This window comes from Muntiacus reevesi, chromosome 7 (assembly GCF_963930625.1).
Source record: "Muntiacus reevesi chromosome 7, mMunRee1.1, whole genome shotgun sequence".
In the NCBI taxonomy this organism is placed as follows: Eukaryota; Metazoa; Chordata; class Mammalia; order Artiodactyla; family Cervidae; genus Muntiacus; species Muntiacus reevesi.
The window spans coordinates 12,428,960-12,451,876 of NC_089255.1; the positions used below are offsets into that span (position 1 = coordinate 12,428,960).

The window sequence follows — 22,917 nt, forward strand, 5'->3', positions numbered from 1 at the left end:
TCTCTGAAAGGCCATGGGCTTCTATGAGTGGGATCTCCCCACCCCGCACGTGTGTAGTTCAGGTGCCCCATCTCTGAGTATCTCCTCACTGGGATGTACATCTCCAGTCCATCAACAAATGTATTTATTAAGTGCCAGACACTGGTCTAGACTCTGGGATTCAGCTGTGATTAAGACAGCTCCTCTTGGAGCTCAACTGCTAGTAAGAGATTAATGCAAACATTAATCAGTTTATTACACTAATAAATACACAGTAAAGCATTGCGAAGAACTGACTCATTGAAAAAGACCCTGATGCTGGGAAAGATTGAAGGCAGGAGGAGAAGGGGACGACAGAGGATGAGATGGTTGGATGGCATCACTGACTTGATGGACATGACTTAGAGCAAGCTCCAGGTGTTGGTGATGGACAGGGAAGCCTGGCGTGCTGCAGTCAGTCCATGGGGTCACAGAGAGTCAGACACGGCTAAGCGACCAAACTGAAGCATTGTCACAATGGAATGTATGGAGATCTGCTGTACCCTAGCATAGTCTATGATATCCAAAAGCAGAATAACAACAATAGTATGGGGCACTTTTAATATGTTTTATGTATTAATATTTATGTCATGTGCATGTGCTAAGTTGCTTCAGTCGTGTCTGACTGTGACGCTATGGCCTGTAACCTGCCAGGCTCCTCTGTCCATGGGATTCTCCAGGCAAGTATACTGTGCCCTCACCCTGGGGATCTTCTCAATCCAGGGATCAAACCCATGTCTCTTACTTCCCCTGCAATGGTGGCGGGTTCTTTACCACTAGTGCCACCTGGGAAGCCCAATGTTTATGTTAATATTACTTAATTCTTACAAGTTTACCAAGCAAGTAATATCATCATCACTCCCCTTTTACAGGATAAGTTTACAGTCATTGAGAAGTTAAATTCTTGCCCAAGTCACACGAATACAGACAATGCTTCTGCTCTTGGTTGAGCAGCACACTTTGCTATAGCCTGTTGATGTTCAAAGTGTGCCACAGTCCTATCAGAACAAGACAGAGGAACCAGGTTTACCCCCAACAGTTGGGCTGTAGACACTAGAAAGAACTCCTTGGCAACAGTTAACAGTGTGTAAGAGAAAGGAATAATTATTTTCTGAGTATTTGTTTCTCTCAGTTTTCTTTGTTTCCTTTTTTTTTTGCCACACCTTGTGGTGGCCCCCTGGATCTTAGTTGCCTGACCAGGGATCAAACCCATGCCCCCTGCAGTGGAAGCACAGAGTCTTAACCACTGGACTGCCAGTGAAGTCCTGTCCTGAATTTTCTATATTGCACAAATAACACTGTAAAAATAGAGGCATTATTATAGAAAAAAAAAATCACTCATAATTCCACCTCATGAATTGGGTTCCTTTTTTTCCATCTTTTTGAATCAAACTGTGACTATATTAGTTGGTATGAGAAAGGAAGTAACTAGATCTGGTTTTGCCTGTAGCATCTAAGAGGCAACAGTGTGGTAACTAGCAGAGGTCAGCCTCTCTACTCATGCTTCCAACATCCAGAGTGACCCCTGGACACCCAGAAATGAAGATAGCTCTTCCTCAGGAAGTGAGCTGTGTGTTTCAGCAGAGGGAGCTGGGTACCTTCACTCAGGGTGAAGTACGACAGGGATGAGGCTGTGAGGGATTACCTGCTATTTCAGATAGAAGTAATCAAAGCATCATATCCTCCTTGTATCTTGGGGCAGGGGTGGGGGGTGGGGAAGGGATGGGAGAGAGGAGTAGTCAGTAAGTATCAGGCAGAGTTACTGGAATGATTGAAATGGTTTCCAGGTGAGTGGTTAGGATCATCAAACACCCTCCGCCTCCCATTTCCTTGCTCCACTCCCACTTCAAGCAGCTCCAGCCATGAGCTGGATGCACAACTTAAGTATTTTTGGGATCGTTGCCTGCTGTATCAATAAGCAAAGGTGTTGTGGTCATCAAACTGTTAGCCACCACAGCCGCCCTCCCCAACTCCCACCCAGTGGTGCATCCCGAGGGGAACTCAGAATGGAGATAAACAGGCTACTGCCCCTAGATAGTTAAGGTGTATATCAAGGAATACTTTCATTAAGCTCAAACGCTTGCATCTTTCCATACCCAGAAAAGCACTGAACTCATTACCTTGAGATGCCTGGTTTTCCTTTAACTAGCAGTAATCGTTTGATGTTCAACTATCTGGGTTTTTTACAAACACTTCTATACATCCTGACTCCTCCCTTACCTCTTCAGAACAGTTACTCAGAACTATCTGAGAGATTGTATCCTGGGCTTCAGTCCTTAGTAATTCCCCAAATAAAACATAACTCTCAACTTTTAGGTTGTGCTTTTTTTTTTCCAGTCAACACTTTGGGCCACCATAAAGGGACCCAGACTTCCCTCCTTTGCCTGAACTTTATGAGGAACTAGAGCCTTAGTACCAACAGAGGCCTCTTGGACCCATTCGCCTCGTTGGAGGGTCCATATGAATTTGGGAGAGTCTCTTTCGGTTCTTGGAGCTCCTGATTATTGGTTGATACTTCTGAGGTTTAATTGGCAGTGAGCAACAGGTACAACTTAGCTACCCATTTGAAAAAATACAGGGGGAGCCTTGTTGAAAGATACTAGGAGTTGCTTAGTTGAGAGACACTGAGCTATCTAGATGGGCTTTCCAGGTGGCGCTAGTGGTAAAGAACCTACCTGTCAACGCAGGAGACATAAGAGACATGGGTTTGATCCCTGGGTCAGGAAGATCCCCTGGAGGAGGGCATGGCAACTCACTTCAGTGTTCTTGCTAGGTGGCCTAACATGTTTCCTAAATGAGGGGAGTCAGAAAGCCAGCTTCCAATAATACTCAAGCCAGGTTTATGTATATATAAACTTATGAATATACAAACAAGTACTCACATGATTGGGAATTAAAGGAAATCTCTCTGAAAATGGCCAATATGGGGCTCTTTATTGTGTACGCAATTAAGTTAGAGAAATCCAGCTTGATAATTTTTTTTTTTTTTTCAGAATTCTGACCGTAGAGAAACAGAGCCCTTCTAGGGAGAATTTGTAGTTCTCTCTTTGTGTCTTTGAGATGTGAATGTGCTGCCTGATATTCTTAGTGGGGTATGTGTGTGTTGAGAGCTTGGTCTCTGTCATCTGGAAGGTACACATATGGTGTTCATTTGACAGCTGGCTGGATAGACTGAAATTCTGAGCAGTTTGTTTGTTTGTTTGTTTTTTGGTCTTTTTGGTCTGACTGTGCCAACTCTCAGGGAAATTTGTCATAAGGGGAAATTTGTCATGAGCCCAGAAGGGGCCTTTGTCATCTCAACCTTCATTGCATCCACCTGTACAGTGACTGTACAGGTCCTTTACTTTCTTAGACTGTTTTCGGGAATAAACTTTCTAGATTTTGTGGAGTCTACATCTTTTGCACTGTGTCATGGGGATGCCTCTTGACGTCTTACTGGTTTGAGTCACTGTTAAGACACTGCTCATCAGTAGCCAGACAGTGGATCTTCTCAATTGAAAAAGCTTCTCAATTGGCAAAATTTTTAGAGGACCCTCATTATAACCAGCTGTTTTATTGGTACCTATGAAAAAAACAGATTATAAGGTGGAAAAAATACATATATATATATAATGGTTAATCTACAACTCCCTTATTTAAAACAAATAAACCAGATTGGGAAGCCTTATTTGTGGTCTCTGCTTCCCCTCAATGGGTCTTACAGGTCCTAATAATAAACATTAGGCTAATTAATGCTGATTAGGTTGATTAATAGGGAAATAAGGAAAAACTAAAGGGAAAGTCTAGACTTCTTCCCAACAAGGTGGAAATTTTAAATGGACTCATCCCAAAAGGGTGAAGAAGTCTTTAGATGGTTATTAAGAAATGGGGTAAATAAAATGGACATTAATAGGATTAAAACAGAAAGTTTTGATTTAATACTACCTAGGGTTGAATGGGCCAGGGCAACCTCATATTGGTCCCCAATGTTAGAAGGTCCCATCCTAGTTTAAATACTGGGAGATATATGTACTGATTATGTATATACTATAAATATATATTTATTGACTCTTGATTTTCAGTATATATTTATTTAAAAGTCTGGAGGAAGATTATGCTGAGCTATCTGGCCAACAATTTCTTGGGGCAGTAGGCCAATTAATAAAGTTAAAAGATTGACAAAGGGGTCTGGTCCCTCAGTCCCTCCGTGGGGACCCCAGAGCCTTTTATACAAAAATAGATAAAATGATTAGGGGATAAATAGAAAGGAAATTTCCTAGGACTCCTTGTAAGATCAAGGCTGATTGATGGGATCCTAATGGGAACTGAAGTTGATAGACTTGAAATAAATCTTATAAAAATTGGTATATTTAAGTAGGCTTTATCTAAGATGGTTTTATCTCTTTTGCCTAATTATGTTGTGGGGTAGACATTGTGTCTTACTGGGGAATGCTTCCCCTGCCTGGCATTATATGATAGGGCATATAAATCTGCTTGTCAGACAATATTAACTAAATATGCTAAAGGAAACCAATAGGGGTTACCTGAGTTTGCGCTATATAAAGTGGAAGCTGGGAGTTGATATTCAGGGGCTAGTAAAAATAATAATAGAGATTTGTTTTTTTGCTCTGGGTTTAATCTGTACGCTCAGATAGAGGCCCTTTGTTAAATGCCTTGTACAAACTTTTGAAGGCATGATAAATTGAACTAAGTTCTAGAACATAGCACTTTTGATTTTCAGTTTAGTTGGAAATCTTCTCGTTGATATACAGTATATACATATATATAGAAAGCAAATTAAAGAGAATATAGTTGGGCATTATTAATATTTTAATATCACTTAGGTGGCAGACCACTTCTTTGGGGGAATTAGAGGCAACTGTCTTTCCCTCGCAGATCTCTACAAAGCACAAATGTAAATACAGCCTCAAAGACTGAGGCTGAGCCTGATTAGGTCAATCAGGTAGGACCTGAAACCAAAAGGAAAAAAAGACTTTTTAAAACTCAAACCACTGGAAAGGCTCCATTACCCAAAATCTAATTTATAGTCTCTGTAAGAGTTTGTTGAGCACAAATACAAATCTTAAAATTCTGTTCCACAAATAGCAAAGCCTTAGTCATTTAAGGGAGCAAATTTAACTCATTCCAACTGTTATTTATAAACTTGAAAGCTTATATTTTAGTGCCTGATTTGTATTTGTTAAAGTGAAGTTATGAGGGGAATTTCCTGGAGGTCAAATGGTTAGGACTCTGAGCTTCCTCTGCAGGGGGCCTGGGTTCAATCCCAGGTCTGGGAACTAAGATCCTGCAAGTCGTGTGACACAGCCAAAAAAAAGAAAAAAAAGAAAAAGTGAAGCTATGAGATTTCTAGTTTTGTCTGTTTACATGTCTGTGTGTACATTATACATGAGAGATGTCTACCTCTGGAAAATATTATCAAAATAAAATTATAAGAGAGTTCTATTTAATTGACTTTAAACACAAATTAAGTGTTTCTAAATAAAAAGGAATCTGGCCAGAATAAATTTCAGGTTCACATAATTTAGGAAATAGTCAATATTAAATTCAGTCAGTTCAGTCGCTCAGTGGTGTCTGACTCTTTGTGATCCCGTGGACTGCAGCATGTCTGGCTTGCCTGTCCTTCCCCAACTCCCAGAGCTTGCTCAAACTCATGTCCATTGAGTCAGTGATGCCATACAACCATATCATATTCTGTCGTCTCCTTCTCCTCCTGCTTTCAGTCTTTCCCAGCTTCATGATCTTTGCCAATGAGTCAGTTCTTTGCATCAGGTGGCTAAAGTGTTAGAGCTTCAGCTTCAGCATCAGTCCTTCCAGTGAATATTCAGGACTGATTTCACTTAGGATTGACTCATTTGATCTTGCAGTCCAAGGGACCTCAAGAGTCTTCTACCAACACCACAGTTCAAAAGTACCAATTCTTCGGCGCTCAGCTTTCTTTATGGTCCAACTCTCACATCCGTACATGACTACTGTAAAAACCATAGGTTTGACTAGATGGACCTTTTGTCAGCAAAGTATTGTCTCTGCTTTTTAATATGCTGTCTAGGTTAGTCATAGCTTTTCTTCCAAGGTGCAAGTGTTTTTAATTTCATGGCTACAGTCAACATCTGCAGTTTTTGGAGCCCCCCAAAATAGTTTCTCACTGTTTCCATTGTTTCCCCATCTGTTTGCCATGAAGTGATGGGACTGGATGCCATGATCTTCGTTTTTTGAATGTTGAGTTTTAAGCCAGCTTTTTCACTCTCCTCTTTCACTTTCATCAAGAGGCTCTTCAGTTCCTCTTTGCTTTCTAAAATAAGGTGTGGTGTCATCTGCTTATCTGAGGTTATTGATATTTCTCCTGGCAATCTTGATTCCAGCTTGTGCTTCATCCACCCTGGCATTTCACATGATGTACTCTGCATATAGGTTAAATAAGCAGGGTGACAGTATACAGCCTTGACATACTCCTTTCCCAATTTGAAACCAGTCTATTGTTCCATGTCCAGTTCTGACTATTGCTTCTTGACCTGCATACAGATTTCTCAGGAGGCAGGTAAGGTGGTCTCGTATTCCCATCTCTTTAAGAATTTTCCACAGTTAAATTAGTGTTTGGTATTATAGCTATCTTAAGCTTGTTGGTTTAATCAATACAGACATGTCTTATTTTTATTATACCTATGCTTCCCTGATGGCTCAGATGGTAAAGAATCTGCCTGCAATGCTGGAGACCCAGGTTTGATCCCTGGATTGAGAAGATCCCCTGGTGAAGGGAATGGCAACCCACTTCAGTATTCTTGCCTGGAGAATCCCATGGGCAGAGGAGCCTGGCAGGGTACAGTCCATGGGGTCACAGTGAGACATGACTGAGCGACTAATACACACACAGGTGTACTTAAGGTCAACATGTGTATGTTGGTCACTCAGTCATGTCCAACTCTGTGCGACCTCATGGACTGTAGCCCGCCAGGCTCCTCTGCCAGTGGGATTCTCCAGGCAAGAATACTGGAGTGGATTGCCATGCCCTCCTCCAGGGGATCTTCCTGACCCAGGGATTGAGCCTGGGTCTCCTGCATTGCAGGCAGACTCTGCCATCTGAGCCACAAGGAAAGCCTCCAAAGGTCCATAAATTCATGTTATTTTTGTTACAGAGTTGTCAGCAAGAAAAAAAAGAAAACTTGTTATGATATTTTCACAAGTTATTAAATAAAATTACAATACATGAGATAAGAGTTTTAAGGTGAACTCTTTATGAGTAATTATGTTTTGGGTATATCTATCTATAAAATAGTTGCTTCATATTTTTAGTAACTTAAAATTTTAGAATTTTGCCAAATTATGTTAAATAATGGGAATTCATTGAATATTTAAATAAGATAAAATACTGGAATATTAATTATTAAACTGCTCTAAGTTTATCTACTTTTTTCTTCCTATGAGAGGAAAACTAAAGATGTTTGGGGTTTATTAGACACATGTCTTGCATTACATTGAGAAAAAGAATTATGCCATGAGGAGATCTGTGTTTAGATAGAATATTCCTAAACTTGCCAACCAGGAAATGCTGGTATGACAAAAAGTATACAACTACTTGCTGTTGGTTTTCCCTAAAGATCAAGGTTCTTAAGGCTTAAAATTATAATATGTAATTAAAGTTACTAGAAATAATAAAGGAAATGTTTCAATATTTCCTTCATCAAGGAAAATAGGATGTGTATTTTTAGCAAAATGTATGGAGAATGGAAGTGCATTTTGTTAAGGGGAAAGTGGTTTTGTGCTAAAGCTGCTTATTTCTAAATGGAAAAGAAAAATAAAAGATAAACTAATATAAAAGTTTGGAAGGTTTTTGGAAAGGAAGCCCTGAGAAAAAAGTTTTGTACATGCTAGGCTGGGATTGGATTAATTTAAGTAGGTAAAGGAATTTTTCTATTGAGAGTGGGCTAGTGCAGGATTAATGTTTGGTTTCTTCTCTGTTAAGAGAGCAAAGGTTTCCTGGAATGTTGAGCTACTTTTGACAACAGATTTTGAGGTTTTTTGCTTTCATAAAAATCTGTGTTTTAAAAATCTTTTTTTGTCACTTTGGGTGGAAAGTAATTATTGTTTCACAGTGACCTAGGATCCTATTTGATCAAGTGCTTTAAGACCTTTTGATATTTTTGACAAACTTCCTCTAGTCAAATTCTAAATAAAGTTCCAGCTAACTTTGGGATGCTTCAAAGGGCCTCTGAAACATCCCAAAGAGAGGAATGTTAAACTAATTGCACTTATTTGGTGTGTTAAATTATTTGAGAAGTATTGTTAAGTGATTGGAGATAAATGTTCTTGGATTATATTGTGTGGTTAGATGTCATTAATATAGATATTTCAGTTTATATGGAATTCCTACAAGTTTGACATATCCTGGTAGTATCAGTCATATTCTAGTTATTATCTTAACATGTTGTATGTTGCAGAAATATCCAGTTTCTTGTTAATTGTATTGTAATCCGATCTTTAAACATGCCATTTAAAATCTTTTGTCATTTGTATTCAATTGTTGTTTTACTCTGATGGAGCTATAAAATGAAGGTTTCCAAGAAAATCCATAAAAAAGATGTTTTGACAAATATAAATTTCTGATGACTTTTGGATTATATTACTGAACTGGGTAAGAAACTACAAAACTCTAATGGAAAACCTGGGGACTTCATCCAGATGAACAAGAATTAATTGCATGGGATTGAATCAGCAGATAGATATTTATAATTTTATAACTTTTTCATGAAGTATACTGGTTCTTAAATCTTTGTTTTCCAGAGAACCTTTCCTCTTACACTGTGACCTGTAACAACTTGATAAAGTATCCCTTTGTAAACAAAGATGAAACATTATCTTTTTTGTTTTACCTTATCCCTCTAGAATTTGGCTTCTCTAGCTGGCTTTCCGTGGACTTAATGACTTATTACAACCAGATACAACTAGTTCTACCACTCATTGTTTTAATTTTTTTATCTCCTGTTGTTTTCAAATTATTTATTCCTTGTGCTTCTCTCTGCTGTATTATGGTTTTATTAACGTCCTAGCTGTATTTTTATATCCTATCTATTTGTAAGAGATTGTTGTCTCTTACATAAACCAATGTGTAACTAAGCCTCCAAAAAAATTAGTGGTGACTAAAGAACTTCCCTGTAGCTTAGACTACAAATCTGCCTGCAATTCAGGAGATCTGGGTTCGATCCCTGGGTTGGGAAGATCCTCTGGAGAAGGAAATGGTAATCCATTCTAGTATTCTTGCCTGGGAAATCCCATGGACAGAGGAGCCTGACGGGCTATAGTCCGTGGAGTTGCAAAAAGTTGGACATGACTGAGCAATTAACACTACAACTACTGTGAAATGTCTTGAGGCAGTTGATCATATATATAACTCTGCATAGAATAATTGTAATAATGCCACTTGAGGTACGGGAAGAAGCAGCAAGGGAAAATATTTCCTGGATCATAATAAACTAGTAAGATAGAAGATCCAGAGAATGTTTAAAAACAATTATTTATTTATTTATTTACTTTGGCCATGCCATGTGGCTTGTGGGATCTTAGTTCCCTGATCAGGAATTGAACCCAGGCCCTTGGCAGTGAAAGCACTAAGCCATAACCACTGGGCCACAAGGGTATTCCAGAGAATTTTAGATTATCAATAGGGCCTGATCCAAAATTAGCACATTAACCTATCAACAGAATCTTTGCCTGATCCAAAGAATTGATGCTTTTGAACTGTGGTGTTGGAGAAGATGCTGGAAAGTCTCTTGGACTGCAAGGAGATCAAACCAGTTAATCCTAAAGGAAATCAGTCCTGATGAATATTCACTGGAAGGTCTGATGCTGAAGCTGAAGCTCCAATACTTTGGCCGCCTGATGCAAAGAACGGACTCATTGGAAAAGACCCTGATGCTGGGAAAGATTGAAAGCAGGAGGAGAAGGGGATGACAGAGGATAAGATGGTTGGATGGCATCACCAACTTGATGAACATGAGTTTCAGCAAGCTCTGGGAGTTGGTGATGGACAGGGAAGCCTGGCATGATTCAGTCCATGGGCTTGCAAAGAGTCGGACATGACTGAGCAACTGAACTGAACTGACGGGCCTAGTGCCATGGGGCAAAATTGGTCATAAAATGCCTCCTAAATGTTGGTCAGATTTATGACCTAGAGGAGGTGCTATGGGCAAAGAATAACACTTGCCATATCAGTAAATAAAGGATGTTATGGCCATCGAGCCATTGGCCTCTGCCGCTGCCCCCACTACCATAGGTAAGGTGTATATCAAAGGAGTAATTTCATTAAGCCCAGATTCTTGCACTATTCCATACATAGAAAACTGGTAAACTCAACTTGAGATGTCTGTTTTTCTTTAACTGGCAGTAATCTTTTGATTTTGACTACCTGGTTTGTTTGTTTTTTTTGGCAAAAACTCTGACACCTCCCATAGCTCTTTGCAACAGTCCCTCAGAGCTATCTCAGAGGTTGTATTCCAGGTTAAGTCCTCAATAATGCCCCAAATAAACATAATTCTCCACTTAAACATTGTTTATTTATTTATTTATGACTGTATTGGGTGTTCATTGCTGCGTGCAGGCTTTCTCTTGTTGCGGCAGGCGGGGTCTACTCTCTGGTTGTGGTCCACAGGTTTTTCACTGCGGTGGCTTCTCTTGTTGAGAAGCGCAAGCTCTAGGCACGTGGGCTCAGTGTTTTGTGGTACTTAGGCTTAGTTGCCCCTTGGCATGTGGGATCGTCCAGGACCAGGGATCGAACCTGTGTTCCGTGCATTGGCAGGCAGATTCTTAACCACTGGGCCTCCAGGGAGGTACCAATTTTCCACTTTTAGGTTGTGTATTTTTTTTCAGTTGACAATATGTACCAACCTGCACTGGGGTGATCTGTCAGCGCCCTCTCCTCCAAGAATTTCCCTTAGACCTGATAAAAAATATTTTTAGGTGTGAAATGCTTTAAAGTTTATAAAGTATTTCCTCCACATTCCCTGACTTTTAAAAATAGATTTTATTTCTGAAAGCAGTTTTAGAGTCACAGCAAAATTGAGTGGATATTCCCTTATTTTTAACTTTGATTCTCACATCCACCCTACAGATAGGTAGGACAGGTGTTATTATCTCTGCATTTACATTTAAATTACATTTAGAATCACACAGTAGCAAACAGAGCCTGGTGCTAACTGAGGTCATCTGATCTTTTAAGCCTCAAACATTTTCTCTTGGTTCCGAGAGTGCCTTCTAAATCTTTTCAAATCTATCTTCCCCCTAAGCATGGGAACCGTGGATACCTGCTCATTCTCAGAGCTTAGAAATAAGTTTGAGAAGTTCCCACCATTTCCCACTTGAATGTAGAGGCCCACAGAGAACCCACCTATGTCTCTGGTGGAAGGTCTACTCTCACAGGCTCTGGTAGAGGCAGTGGGACTGAGAACTTGTACAATGCCCTGATAAGCTTCTTAGAGGCGGGTATTAGCTGGGATTGGATATCCTTCCCCTGAGACGCCCTTCACACCTGACCCTGCCTTGAATTAGGGTTCCATAGGGTCAGGGGACAGGAGAATGGGGTGTTCTCTGCTGTACAGCTTCAGACCCACTCTTTAAGACCCTGATTCTGACAAGTTTCCAGAACTGAGAAGACACCCAGATGTCCAGGTTTGAAGGTAAATGATGCGATTAGGTAGGAGGGACCAGCTGGGGTGCCAGCTCAGCTCTGTTACATAACATCAGAAAGAGATACTCTCCAAAGTTTCTTTAGCAGATTCAGAGTGTTGAATATATGACAAAGGATAGGGTGGACAGGGAGATGGTGGAAAGACAATTATAGGAATCAAGGACAAAGAAGGAAATTCGTTTATTTCATAATTCTCTTTTTGCTTTTTAAGACAGCTGTATTTGCATTGCTAATTAGAGTGGTATGTCCGGAAAGACTGGTTCCTTACAAAGCTCATCTGCACTGCTGCTCACTAGCTGTGTGATGTTGAGCAAGTCACATCTCTCTGGACCTCAGTTTCTTCATGTCTCAAATGGGGAGTTGTATTAAATGATGTAATTCATTCTGCCTTTACTGACCTAAGATTCTATGTTATTCATTTAATTTCTAATGTATTACTTTATATGCAAAACTGATAATTTCTAGTTATTGTTTTGTAATAATCTGTGGATGTTGATTAGAGATTTAATATTTACTTGGACTGGGCCTTAAATATTCTTCCCTCCTGAGTCCTTATATAAAATTAACCCATATGGGGCATTGATTCTGTACAGTGGTTTTCATAGACCTTATATGTTTTTTCTGTCCCAACATTCCCATGACATAGGTATTGTTATTGCTATTTACCTATATAGGTATTATTATTACTATTATTATTTCTATGAAATTAAATTTATAAAGTTATAATACACACATGATAAAAAGGTTAAACAGACTAAACAATAGAATTTACTGAAAAAGAAGTCTCCCTCTGATCCTGGGTCCTTAGTTTCTCTTTTCCGGATGTCCTTTCAGAGATAATCTTTGCATAATCAAAGTATATGTTAGCATGCCCATTTTACATATGAGGTGCTGAGGTTCAGCCTGTCCAGGGTGACCCAGCTAGTAAGCATCAGGTCTGGGAACCCAACCCTTGACTCTATTCCCCATATTCCTCCCATGACACCACATAAAGCTTCTAGGGAGCTTTGTGACATTGGCTTTTAGGCTTTGTCCTCTCTGAATGATGGTGGAATCGTTTTCAGTCAGTCCAGTAAAAACACATAGAGCCTCGATATCTCTGGAACTGCTTTCCATTACTGCCTCTTTCTGTCTAATGCTTAAAATCATGTCTCCTTACTTCCTTTTTGCCTTTAGTAAGTTAAGATCTGTGGCCTGGGGCACTAGCTACAGATGAATGAGCTCTCAGCAACTCTGGCTGAACCTGAGGAGTGTGGGCAGAACTTTTGCAAGGATCCCAAGGAGGGCTGGGTAGACCTAGCTTAGGAACCTTGGCTGCTGGCATGCCTACGCAGCAATGAGGACCCTGAGATGCTCTTTTTCCCATGAGGAAGCATTGTCTCCTAGAACAAAGGATAGGGTTTTATTTTTTTGTTTTCCCAGCAGAAACAATTACCTTCACAACAAAGGCCCCAGTGTGAATAGTCACTCTTCCAGGTGAGGGTTTGGTGGATCCCACCTGTCCTTTTAGGAGCAAATAACCTTGTCTTTTTTTTTTCTTTATAGGTTTGTGGTTACCCCCTGGCTGGACTTCATGGAGGATTTCTTCCATGTCCTTCATGGAGGACTTCTCTGATTTCTAATCTGAATCCCAGAGCATCCCCCATCTTCCTGTGGACAGAATGAGAGGCTTTCTATAGCCAGGCATAACTGGCCATCATGGGGAAATTGATCAGGATGGGGGCACAGGAGAGGCGGTCACTCTGGCCAAAGCGGCTTCATTGGAGTCGCCCCCTCTTCCTGTTGGGAATGCTGATCATAGGTTCCACCTACCAGTACCTGACGAGCCCGCAGGGCCTCCCCACACTGTGGGCAGCAGTCTCTTCCCAACACCCTGTAAAAGTAGCCAGCCGGGACCTTTCCAACAAGGAGATGTTGATGGTGAGCAGTGAGACTTCAAAACCTATCTCTGAAATGGAGGTTGAGGCATGGGCACCCGAAGCCACAGCAGGCAGAGATGGAACAACACCTGGCATAGCGATGAAGAACACCCCCAGTACACCTAGAAGAACAGCCAGCATCACTCCAACAATACCCAAGAATAACTACAGCCCAACACCAACAGGCACAGGAAAAGTGAAGGAAGACACCTCAGCCACACCCAGAGGAGTACTGAATCACTACACTCAAAGCAGACCAATGGTAAATAATTATACCCCTGCGACACCCAGGGGAGAAGTAAAGAGCTCCCGCCCTACTCAATCCAGGGGTAAGGTGGAGAAATACTCCCCATCCCCATTTGGTAGAATGGTAAACAGTTATGCCCCGTCCACACTCATGACAATGCCAAGGAGCCATGGGATCACCTCCAGAACAACAATGAAAGACAGTGAAATTATGGCAACCAAGAAAATGTTGGAGACCAACCCCCCCAAGAGACTAGTAGAGAAAACCACCCCAGCTCCTCTCAAGGGAATAACTGATAACACCCCAACCTTCCTGTTAAGTGACTTAGAAACAGACACCTTAACTTCTCCAAGAAATGTGGTAGAAAAGAAGACCCTGCCTACCCCCAAAAGAGTGGACAGTAATAGCTCAGTCAACCACCAGGGGTTGGTGGGAAAAAACCCCCTGACAACACCCCAGGGAATGGTCCTGGAGCGCACTGCGGCCGTCTCCAAGGGGCAGGTGACAATAAGCACCGTGACACGCGGCAGCCCAGCAGAAGCCAGAGCTTCGACTGCTGCTTGGAACGTCAGGAATCCCTTGTCCAGAACCAGTGCACCGACCATCAGAATATCCTCAACCACCTTCAGGAGGCTTTTGAAGAACCCTTCCAAAGCACCCAGCACCCCAGCAACTCCCAGGGTCAGGCCAAATCCGACCATCCAGGTCCGCCACTGCCTGGTGGTGGAGCCAGCCCCAGTTGCACCCACTGCCCCTTCCCCCAGTCGTACAACAGCTGTGATTCCACAGACTCCTGGCCCCTCAGTGTTGCCTTCCGGGAGGCCGGACCTGCACCCCAAGGCAGAGTACCCCCGAGACCTGTTCAGTGTGGAGGAGCGGAGGCAGGGCTGGGTGGTCCTGCACATCTTTGGCATGATGTATGTGTTTGTAGCCTTGGCCATCGTTTGCGATGAGTACTTTGTCCCTGCCTTGGGCGTCATCACAGACAAGCTGCAGATCTCTGAGGATGTGGCAGGTGCTACATTTATGGCTGCTGGAGGCTCTGCCCCTGAGCTCTTCACCTCCCTCATCGGCGTCTTCATCTCCCACAGCAATGTGGGCATTGGCACTATAGTGGGCTCTGCAGTGTTCAACATCCTCTTTGTCATTGGCACTTGTGCCCTCTTCTCCCGGGAGATCCTCAACCTCACCTGGTGGCCCTTGTTCCGTGACATCACCTTCTACATCTTTGACCTAATGATGCTCATCCTCTTCTTCCTGGATAGCCTCATTGCGTGGTGGGAGAGCGTGCTACTGCTGCTGGCTTATGCCTTCTATGTGTTCACTATGAAGTGGAACAAACAGCTCGAGTTCTGGGTGAAGGAGCAGCTCAACAAGAGGCCAGTGGCCAAGGTCACGGCCCTAGGGGACCTCAGCAAGGTAAGAGCAGATTGGCTAAGGTTTGTTTAGTCCCTTTTGGGCAAAAGAGCAGGGGGGAAAGGCAGGGACTGAAGAATGAAAAATGCTGGATCAGACCTCAAGAGATGAGTGAGTGTTCTGGTTCCCTCGCAGTCCATTCAATATTTATAGAGTCCTATTCTCTGCCAGGTGCCATGCTGGGCCTTTTGCAAGAATGACCTTGGGTCAACACCTAATCATCCCATAAAATGGTTATTATTATGATCCCCCATTGGCAGGGGAAGAAACTGAGGCCTAGTGAAGTTAAACCATTTGTTCAATGTCACAGAGAAAATTGGTGGAGCTAGGATGAACCCAGGTTGGTTGGATTGGGTCTTCAGAAATGACATTTGAACTGGGCTTTGGAGAATGTCCAAGGAGATATCAGGCAGGGAAAAATGATAATCTTTTCCATGTGCATGGTGTTTAGGGTTTATCTAGCACCCTTACTTTCATTTAATCCTGTTTGTTCACATTCCAGACTGGGGCAGGGGGGTGGTGGTGCAGGGCTGGTAGCTTGGTTAGGGTCTGAGAAGGAGGAGGTTATTTGAGCTTTGTTTGGTTTTTAAAATATTGGAGGCGGGAGCTCCTCTCATCCTCTGACAAGCCAGCCTTGGGGTAGAGCTCTGTTTTGGTGCTGACTGGAGATCACATATTGAGAGCTCCAGCTCTGGGGCTTTCTTCTGACTCCACAGTTCCATTCCAAGAATTTCTCTGCCTCTGTGAGGGACTTTCCTGCTAAATTCATTGCTTGAGTCAATAATCTGGACAGTGAGATTTAACTGGAGAAGTGATCTCTTAACATCTATCCCGAAGTTTTTTGTTCCTTGAGAGTCAAAAGTGAGAGTACCCTAGGGAACACAGACCTCATTTCTCTCATGCTCCTAAAGGTGAGTTTGGGCAAAGGTTGGCTCATAGCCTGCCTGTTTCAGATCTCAGAGAAGCCACTAGTGTGAGCAGAATTTTGCGTGCAAAGAGTAGAAGGACTTAGCTGCTTAATCCAGCACAGTTTTGATGAGTGGGCAGGATGGAGACCAAACTCAGCAATACATCTCAGAGCTACGTGGTACAAAGGAAATGAAATGTAATTCCTTTAAGACTTCTGAGATAACGTGTGGTGTTCAGAGCATGGAACTGAATTGAGAAACACGGGTTCTAATCCAAGGCCCCTTCTAACTGTGTGACCTTGGACAGACCCCTTCCCATCTCTGGGGGAAATGACAGAGTCCAGCTAATCATGAAAAGGTTCTGTTTAGCTCTGACATTCATTGATAATGTCCTGTGTCTAAGTGAGTTCAGTTTTGGCAGGCCCAACACAGCAGTTATCTGTCTGATCAACTGACCTTCAATTAGTACTTTTGTGTGGTGGCTCAAAAAGGAGAAATATCCTGCCCAAGGTTGGATAGCCAGAAGGTTTCCAAACTGGAATGGGAACCCTTGGTATCCTAACTTCCCATTCAGTGCTATCTTCCCAAATGACTGCTCTAAGAAGCCAGAGGCTTCAAAAAGAAAGGGAGGCTGAGAGCGTTACCTCGTTTAAACAAACAGGGGCCTCTTTCCTAAGGAAGCTTTCAGGGCAGGCTTTGCTGAAGGTGGCTGTGAATCCTGCTACTCTTCTGGGAAGCATCTGTGGTTTGGTGTATGCTAGACCAGCAGTTCTCAAAATGCCTCTGACTTTCCTCTCAGTCCTTCATAGTAATTCTGTTTTCCTTTAAATGCTGCAGATTCTCGATTTTCCATTTTATCAGAACTAGACAAAGCTTGCCAAACAAGTAAAGTATAATTGTGATTTCAAAAGAGAATTTGTAACTTACTTAAAGACTGTTCAAGGTCTTTCGTAGCAGCTCTCTGCCAAGCAGTGAGACCAGTGCTAATTACAGCTGTTCTTATCTGTTTATTAAAATGGACCCAGTATGAATTTTAATTAATAGCATTATTAAAAAAAAAAACCAAGTCGAAATACTGGCTGTCCTTGAAAGTAAATTTGTACTTATTTAAAATTGAAAACCTGTAGTTAGGACTGTCTGGCAAGAACAGCTGCCTTCTAAAAATTAGTCCAAATAATTAAGAAGCTATAACTATTTAGAAATGGTTTTTGAAAACATGTGGATTTGCAGTTTCACCCCAGGTTTCTTATAGCCAGAGAGAGGTGTAACTCCCTTTGCTTGTAGCATTATGTCTGTGTTTGGCTGCCCAAGACCTATGGTCTTCTTAGAGGGAGATAAATTAACCTGTCCTTCACTGACAGTCTGAGACAAGCCATTCTGTTTGAATTCTTCAAGCAATTCTCTGAAAATCCAATCTTTGGTCTGTGTTTTTCTTTTCTTTTTTGGCCATGTTCCCCACCCAGGGTCTGAACCTGGGCCATGGTAGTGAGAGCCCAGAATCCTAACCAATAGGCCACCAGAGAACTCCTCTCTTGCAGGGTTTTACTGAAAAGTTGTTAAGATGTTGTACATATGTCACAGGGCCTCCACACGTGTGGATTCTTTTCCCTACTCCCTTTTCTGTGCTGGTGCTCATTTTTGTGGTTTATGCAAGGGTGTGTACTCACCCCTGCAAATTACCTTACTGTAACTTTAACTATGAAACTTTAACTCAAAAATAAGCATGCCTTGTACCTCACTCACACTGACCTATCAGTTGACACCTCTTCCCTGGCTAATGGGTCCCTTTGAGCATCACTTGGAGAAGGCAGGGAAGCTAGGCTTAGTAAGTCAGCCGTGCCCCAGAGGGAAGGGAGTCAGGAGTAGGGAAGGGCAGACAGAGTGGTCAGGAGTCAAGGAGGAGGAGGGCTGGGGAGGAGTCTGAGCCACCGCTGCTCAGGAAGTTTAAGCAGGGGAAAGAGAAGTGGAGGGCAGTGGGAGCCAGCTCCCAGGAACAGGAAAGACACTTGGGCCTCTCCCTTCCTCTCTTGGCAGCTGGGGGTGAGGTGTGGCCGTGGGATTAGGCTCATCATTGCTATTAAATAGAGGAAATAATCTTTGTAGCTCCCAAAGGGAGCTCAATGCCTCATCCCTAGCAGAAGCTCTATAAGTATTTGGTTCTTTCCTCAGGGAAACAAACTGTTCTTCTGACAGGTCAGGGTCTCCAGATTACAGAGAAAAGGGAGTAGGGAAAGGAATCCACACTTGTGGGGGGCTATGACACATGTACATCACCTCACCAACTTTTCAGTAAAACCCTGCAAGACGGGAGTTCTCTGGTGGCCTAGTGGTTAGGATTCTGGGCTTTCACTACCATGGCCCAGGTTCAGGCCCTGCTTGGGGAACTGAGATCCTGCATGCAGGCTTAGGTAGAAAGAACCGGCTGTCTGCATGAGATTCTGGTTGGCGAGACAACCCTTCACCACAGAGCATCAGTGGTGAAAAGATACGCAAGGTGGGGAATGAGACTGGTCCAGGCTCCTTTGGAAACCCCATATCCACATTCTGCCTGTGAGCATACTTCAGAATGTGAAACCCCAGGAAGAAGTCTGTCACTCTTTCTTCATTGTGCTACAGGCTATTTTCTTCCTGGCAGGGATTTTTTTCTTTTTTAAAACCAACGAACAGGAATCCCAAGCAGACAAACCTGGTGCCTCTTTAGGAACCAGTCTTCCCCCTCTGGTCAGGGTTAACATTTATTCCAGTGTCTGTGCTGCCAGAGAGCCAGCTGTCTGCTGTGAACAAGAAGCAGCCACCAGCGCCCTTCCTGCCTCTGGGTCTGCCCTTGCTAGCTGCAGATAGTCCACAGTGCTCCCAGAGCACTCACCCTAGTTAGTCTGAGGGGTTCCCGCCTCTGTTTTTCTCTCTTTTTTTTCCCGGCTGCAGCATGCGGCTTGTGGGATCTTAGTTCCCCATCCAGGGATCAAACCCAGGCCCTTGGCAGTGAGAGCATGGAGTCCTAACCACTGGACCACCAAGAGTTCCCTAAATTCTTAAATAATAGTCAGCTTCTCCCTAGTTATCAAGAAAATATGGCAAGAATCGAATCCTCAGTGTTAAGGCTTCTTTTCCCCATAAAATTTTCTTAAGCTTCAGCATTCATCTGCTGCTGGGTGCTAGCAGAGGAGAAAATGAATCATAAGAAACAGGCAAATATTAACAGAAAAACTCAAACATCTGATCACACATTTTAGAATGACTTATTTTTTTCTATAGATGTGTGTAAAATTTCTTTTTGAGATTTTACATGTACTCATACAACAGGGTAATCTTTTTTTCCCTAGTGTATGTGATGGGATTAAATATGAAATTAGGTAATCATGGTGTTCTCCAAAAAAACAGCATGATTTCTAGATGCTCTGCCACCTGAATAAACTGGAGATATAAAACTAACAGAAAATGTTTTAGTGTGGGGGAGTGGGCATGTGGATGATAAACAAGTAAAATAAGTTAACATATTTCCAAGTATGAAAAGTGCTGTGAAGACAGTAAGCAGTGCACGTGATGGAGAGCGAAGGCAGTGGGCCCCCTTCAGCCAGGGAGAGCAAGGGAGGCCTCTCGGAGGAGAAGTCTAAGTAGACATGAGGATGAGGCTTCTTCTGGATTTCTTCCCCGTGCTCCATAGGGGAAGACAAGGAAACATTTGCAAAGCCTCAGAGCAGGGACAGACCTTGATGCATTAGAGGAAAGAATTAGAGGTCAGGATTCTTGCCTGGGAAATCCCATGGACGGAGGAGCCTGCAGGCTGCAGCCCATTGGGTTGCAGAGAGTGGGGACACAGCTTAGCAACTGAATAGCAACAGCAGACACTTAGTGAGCAAGGGGACAGCTGCTTCCTCGGGGCCCTGTGGCTCACATATGGAGTTTGGGTTTTGTCTGAAGTTCAGTGGGAAATGATGTGATGAGGAAGCATGTTTAAAGTTACTGCCTAACTGCTGTGTACAAAGTGAATGGTAGGTGTGCAAGGGTGGAAGCAGGGAGTCCAGTTAGGAGGTTATTGTAACTATCCAGCATATATCTGTGTGTGTATCTTTGAGAGGTATGTTGAAGACGGAATCATCTGGACTTGGTGGTAGTGTGGATGTGGAGGGTCAGTGAGAGGAAGTCAAGGAGTTTGGCTTGAGCAGCAGGGTATATGGTGGTGCCATCTAGTGAGAAAAGGACAAGTATAGGAAGAACACGTTCGGGGGAGACACAAGTTCGCACCCTGGAATGAGTTTGAGGGTTTATGTCACCTCCAAGTGGGTGCCTCTAAGAGGCAGTTGCACAAGTGGACTTAAAGCTTATGAACAAAGTCAGGGCTGCAAGTAGAAATTTGTGAATTACCAACAAATGTATGGTTATTAAAATCAAGGACCAGCTGATGCTACTCTGAAAGAGAGGGAGAGGGGGAGAGAGAGAGAGTTTAGGATTAAGCCCTAAAGAACTCCAATGTTTGTTTATTTGGCAAATATTTATGGACTCTCTTTGTCAGAGACCTGTGTAGGAACTGGGGATACAGTCAGAAATAAGGCACAGTCCCAGCCCACAAGCGGCTCAGCCTGCCAGAGGAACAGGAGTTGATCCAGGTTTTGTGGGGTCTGACACTCTTTAAGAAAAGGAGTATAAAGCCATTGCTACAAAATTAAACATGAGGCCTTGGAAAGGGTTGTGTAGGGGAGAGATGGACCCTGAAGTTTAAGCTTTATCAGTTCTGTGGTAAATTCCCCTTAGTGGGGAAGACAGAAAAGTAAGACTAAACTTTACCGGATCATGTGTAATGATATAGTTAAGTGCTGAGGGATTTAGCACTGCTGAGAATGGACATCTCAACAGAAAGTCAAGGAAGGCTTCGTAGGGGAGGTGATGCTTAGCTGAATCTTGAAGGACAGGCAGGGGTTGACTGATGGAAGAAGGGATAGTAGTCTCCTAGGCGTGTGTAAAGGCCAGTGTAGCTTCACCCTCTTTCCTTCCCCTGGCCTTTATGCATGCCAAGGCACATTTTTAAACAGTTTTTAAAAAAGCGGGTGAGACTAATTTTAATAATGTACTTCTAGCTACTGAGTTCTTGAAGTGAGGCTGGTCTGAATTGCAATGTGCTGTAAGTATGAAGGGTTTCAAAGGGTTAGTTTGAAAAAAAGGGGCTTCCCAGGTGGTTCAGTGGTAAAGAATCTGCCTGCCAGTACAGGAGATGTGGGTTCAGTCTCTGGGTTGGAACGATCCCCTGGAGGAGGAAATGGCAACCCACTCCAGTATTCTTGCCTGGGAAATCCCAGAGACAGAGGAGCCTGGCGGGCTGTAGTCCATGGGGTCTCAAAGAGTCGGACATGACTGAGCAAATGAGCACACATGTATGAGAAAAAAGGTAAAATTGCTTGTTAACATTTTAAAATTTATCACGTTGAACTATAATTTTGATATATTGAGTTAAAGTGCATTATTAAAATTCATTTCACCTGTTTCTTTTACTGTTTAAAAATGTGACCACTGAAAAAACAAAAATTACACATGTGGCTTACATTCTGTTGCTGTCGGGCAAGCACTGGACTGCAGGTAAGCAGGAGGCTAGAATATGCTTAGCTGAGGAGACTACCCCCCAAGGACACTGGGCCCCCAAGGTGCAGGGAAGGGACCTGATGTCCTTCTCCCAGAAATTCACTCTGACTGAGGGGTGAACAGTGAACAGAAGAACAGACTAGGAGTCAGGAGACTGTTATGGGATTGTAGGCAGGAGAATAGAGAAATGAGGCCACATTTGAGGACTTTCAGGAGCTAGGTCTGACAGTTGTACATGAGCTGTGAGGGGAGGAATATGGGTAGACTTTCAGGTTTCCAGCCTAGACACAGATGAGTGGATCAGGGTGCTAGACTGTATTCAGTGAAGTTAGGGCTCAGACCAGGGATTTAGAAAATCTTTATTGAATGAATGTCTAAAAAAATATCACAGACTACCATGTACAGTTTAGGAACTGTGTCTTGGATGATCTAGAAAGGGAGAGGTCAGTGATTAACTGCTGCATGGGTGGGAGATAGGAACTGGAGGTCGGGAGGACAAGCCCCCTGAGGGGTTGCCCTGTTCGCCAACATTCCCATGAGCGGCTGCAAGGGACCCTGTCACTCATCCTCATCAAGATGCCTCACAGGTGTTGGGGGCTTGGCTGGTATGAAAGACATCTTTAATTTCCTCAGTCTCTTGGTTAATTTTCATGAGGAGACGGTGGGAGTGGTGGGACTGAAGAAAGAGGGGGCTGATTGGTGTGCTGTGAGAGGTACATGGGGGAATGTGTTTGTAACAAGGGCATACTCTGAAAGCACCTCGTTGCCGGAACCAGTACCCATATATCAACCCATCTGTCACACTGAAATGTAGGCAGACATTTACATTCATTTACCTGAAATGTCAAAAATTTGAAGCAGAGCCACTAGGAAATATAAATTTGACTTCATGTGATTTAGTAAAAGTAACAACAAAAACAAACCTCTGAAAAGAGATTAGGAGATTGGGAATTCTGACACTATTGTTGTGAGTGTGGGCAAGTCACAGATGCCTTCTGCGTCTCTGTCTTGTTATCTGCCAAGGTAGCAATCATACTAGTCTTGTCTGTTTCGTAGAGTTAGTGTCAAGTGAGAAAATGCATGTGAGGGGCTTCACAAAGTTAGATGTGCCTACCGAGGGTAGAAGATGTTGATATGTACAAGGAAGAGTGAACCCATAGA

At 42.9% G+C, this 22,917-nt stretch overlaps 1 protein-coding gene across 6 annotated transcripts in view; it reads left to right on the plus strand.

Moving 5' to 3' along the window:
• SLC24A1 (solute carrier family 24 member 1) overlaps positions 1-22,917 on the plus strand; it is a 76,385-nt gene that overhangs the window by 12,289 nt on the left and 41,179 nt on the right. For all 6 annotated transcript variants that reach the window (XM_065941611.1, XM_065941608.1, XM_065941607.1 and 3 more), the window contains one exon: positions 13,238-15,277. In XM_065941611.1, coding sequence (XP_065797683.1) covers positions 13,391-15,277 — 1,887 coding nt within the window. In that variant the 5' untranslated portion in view covers positions 13,238-13,390. The remainder of the gene's footprint in view (positions 1-13,237; positions 15,278-22,917) is intronic.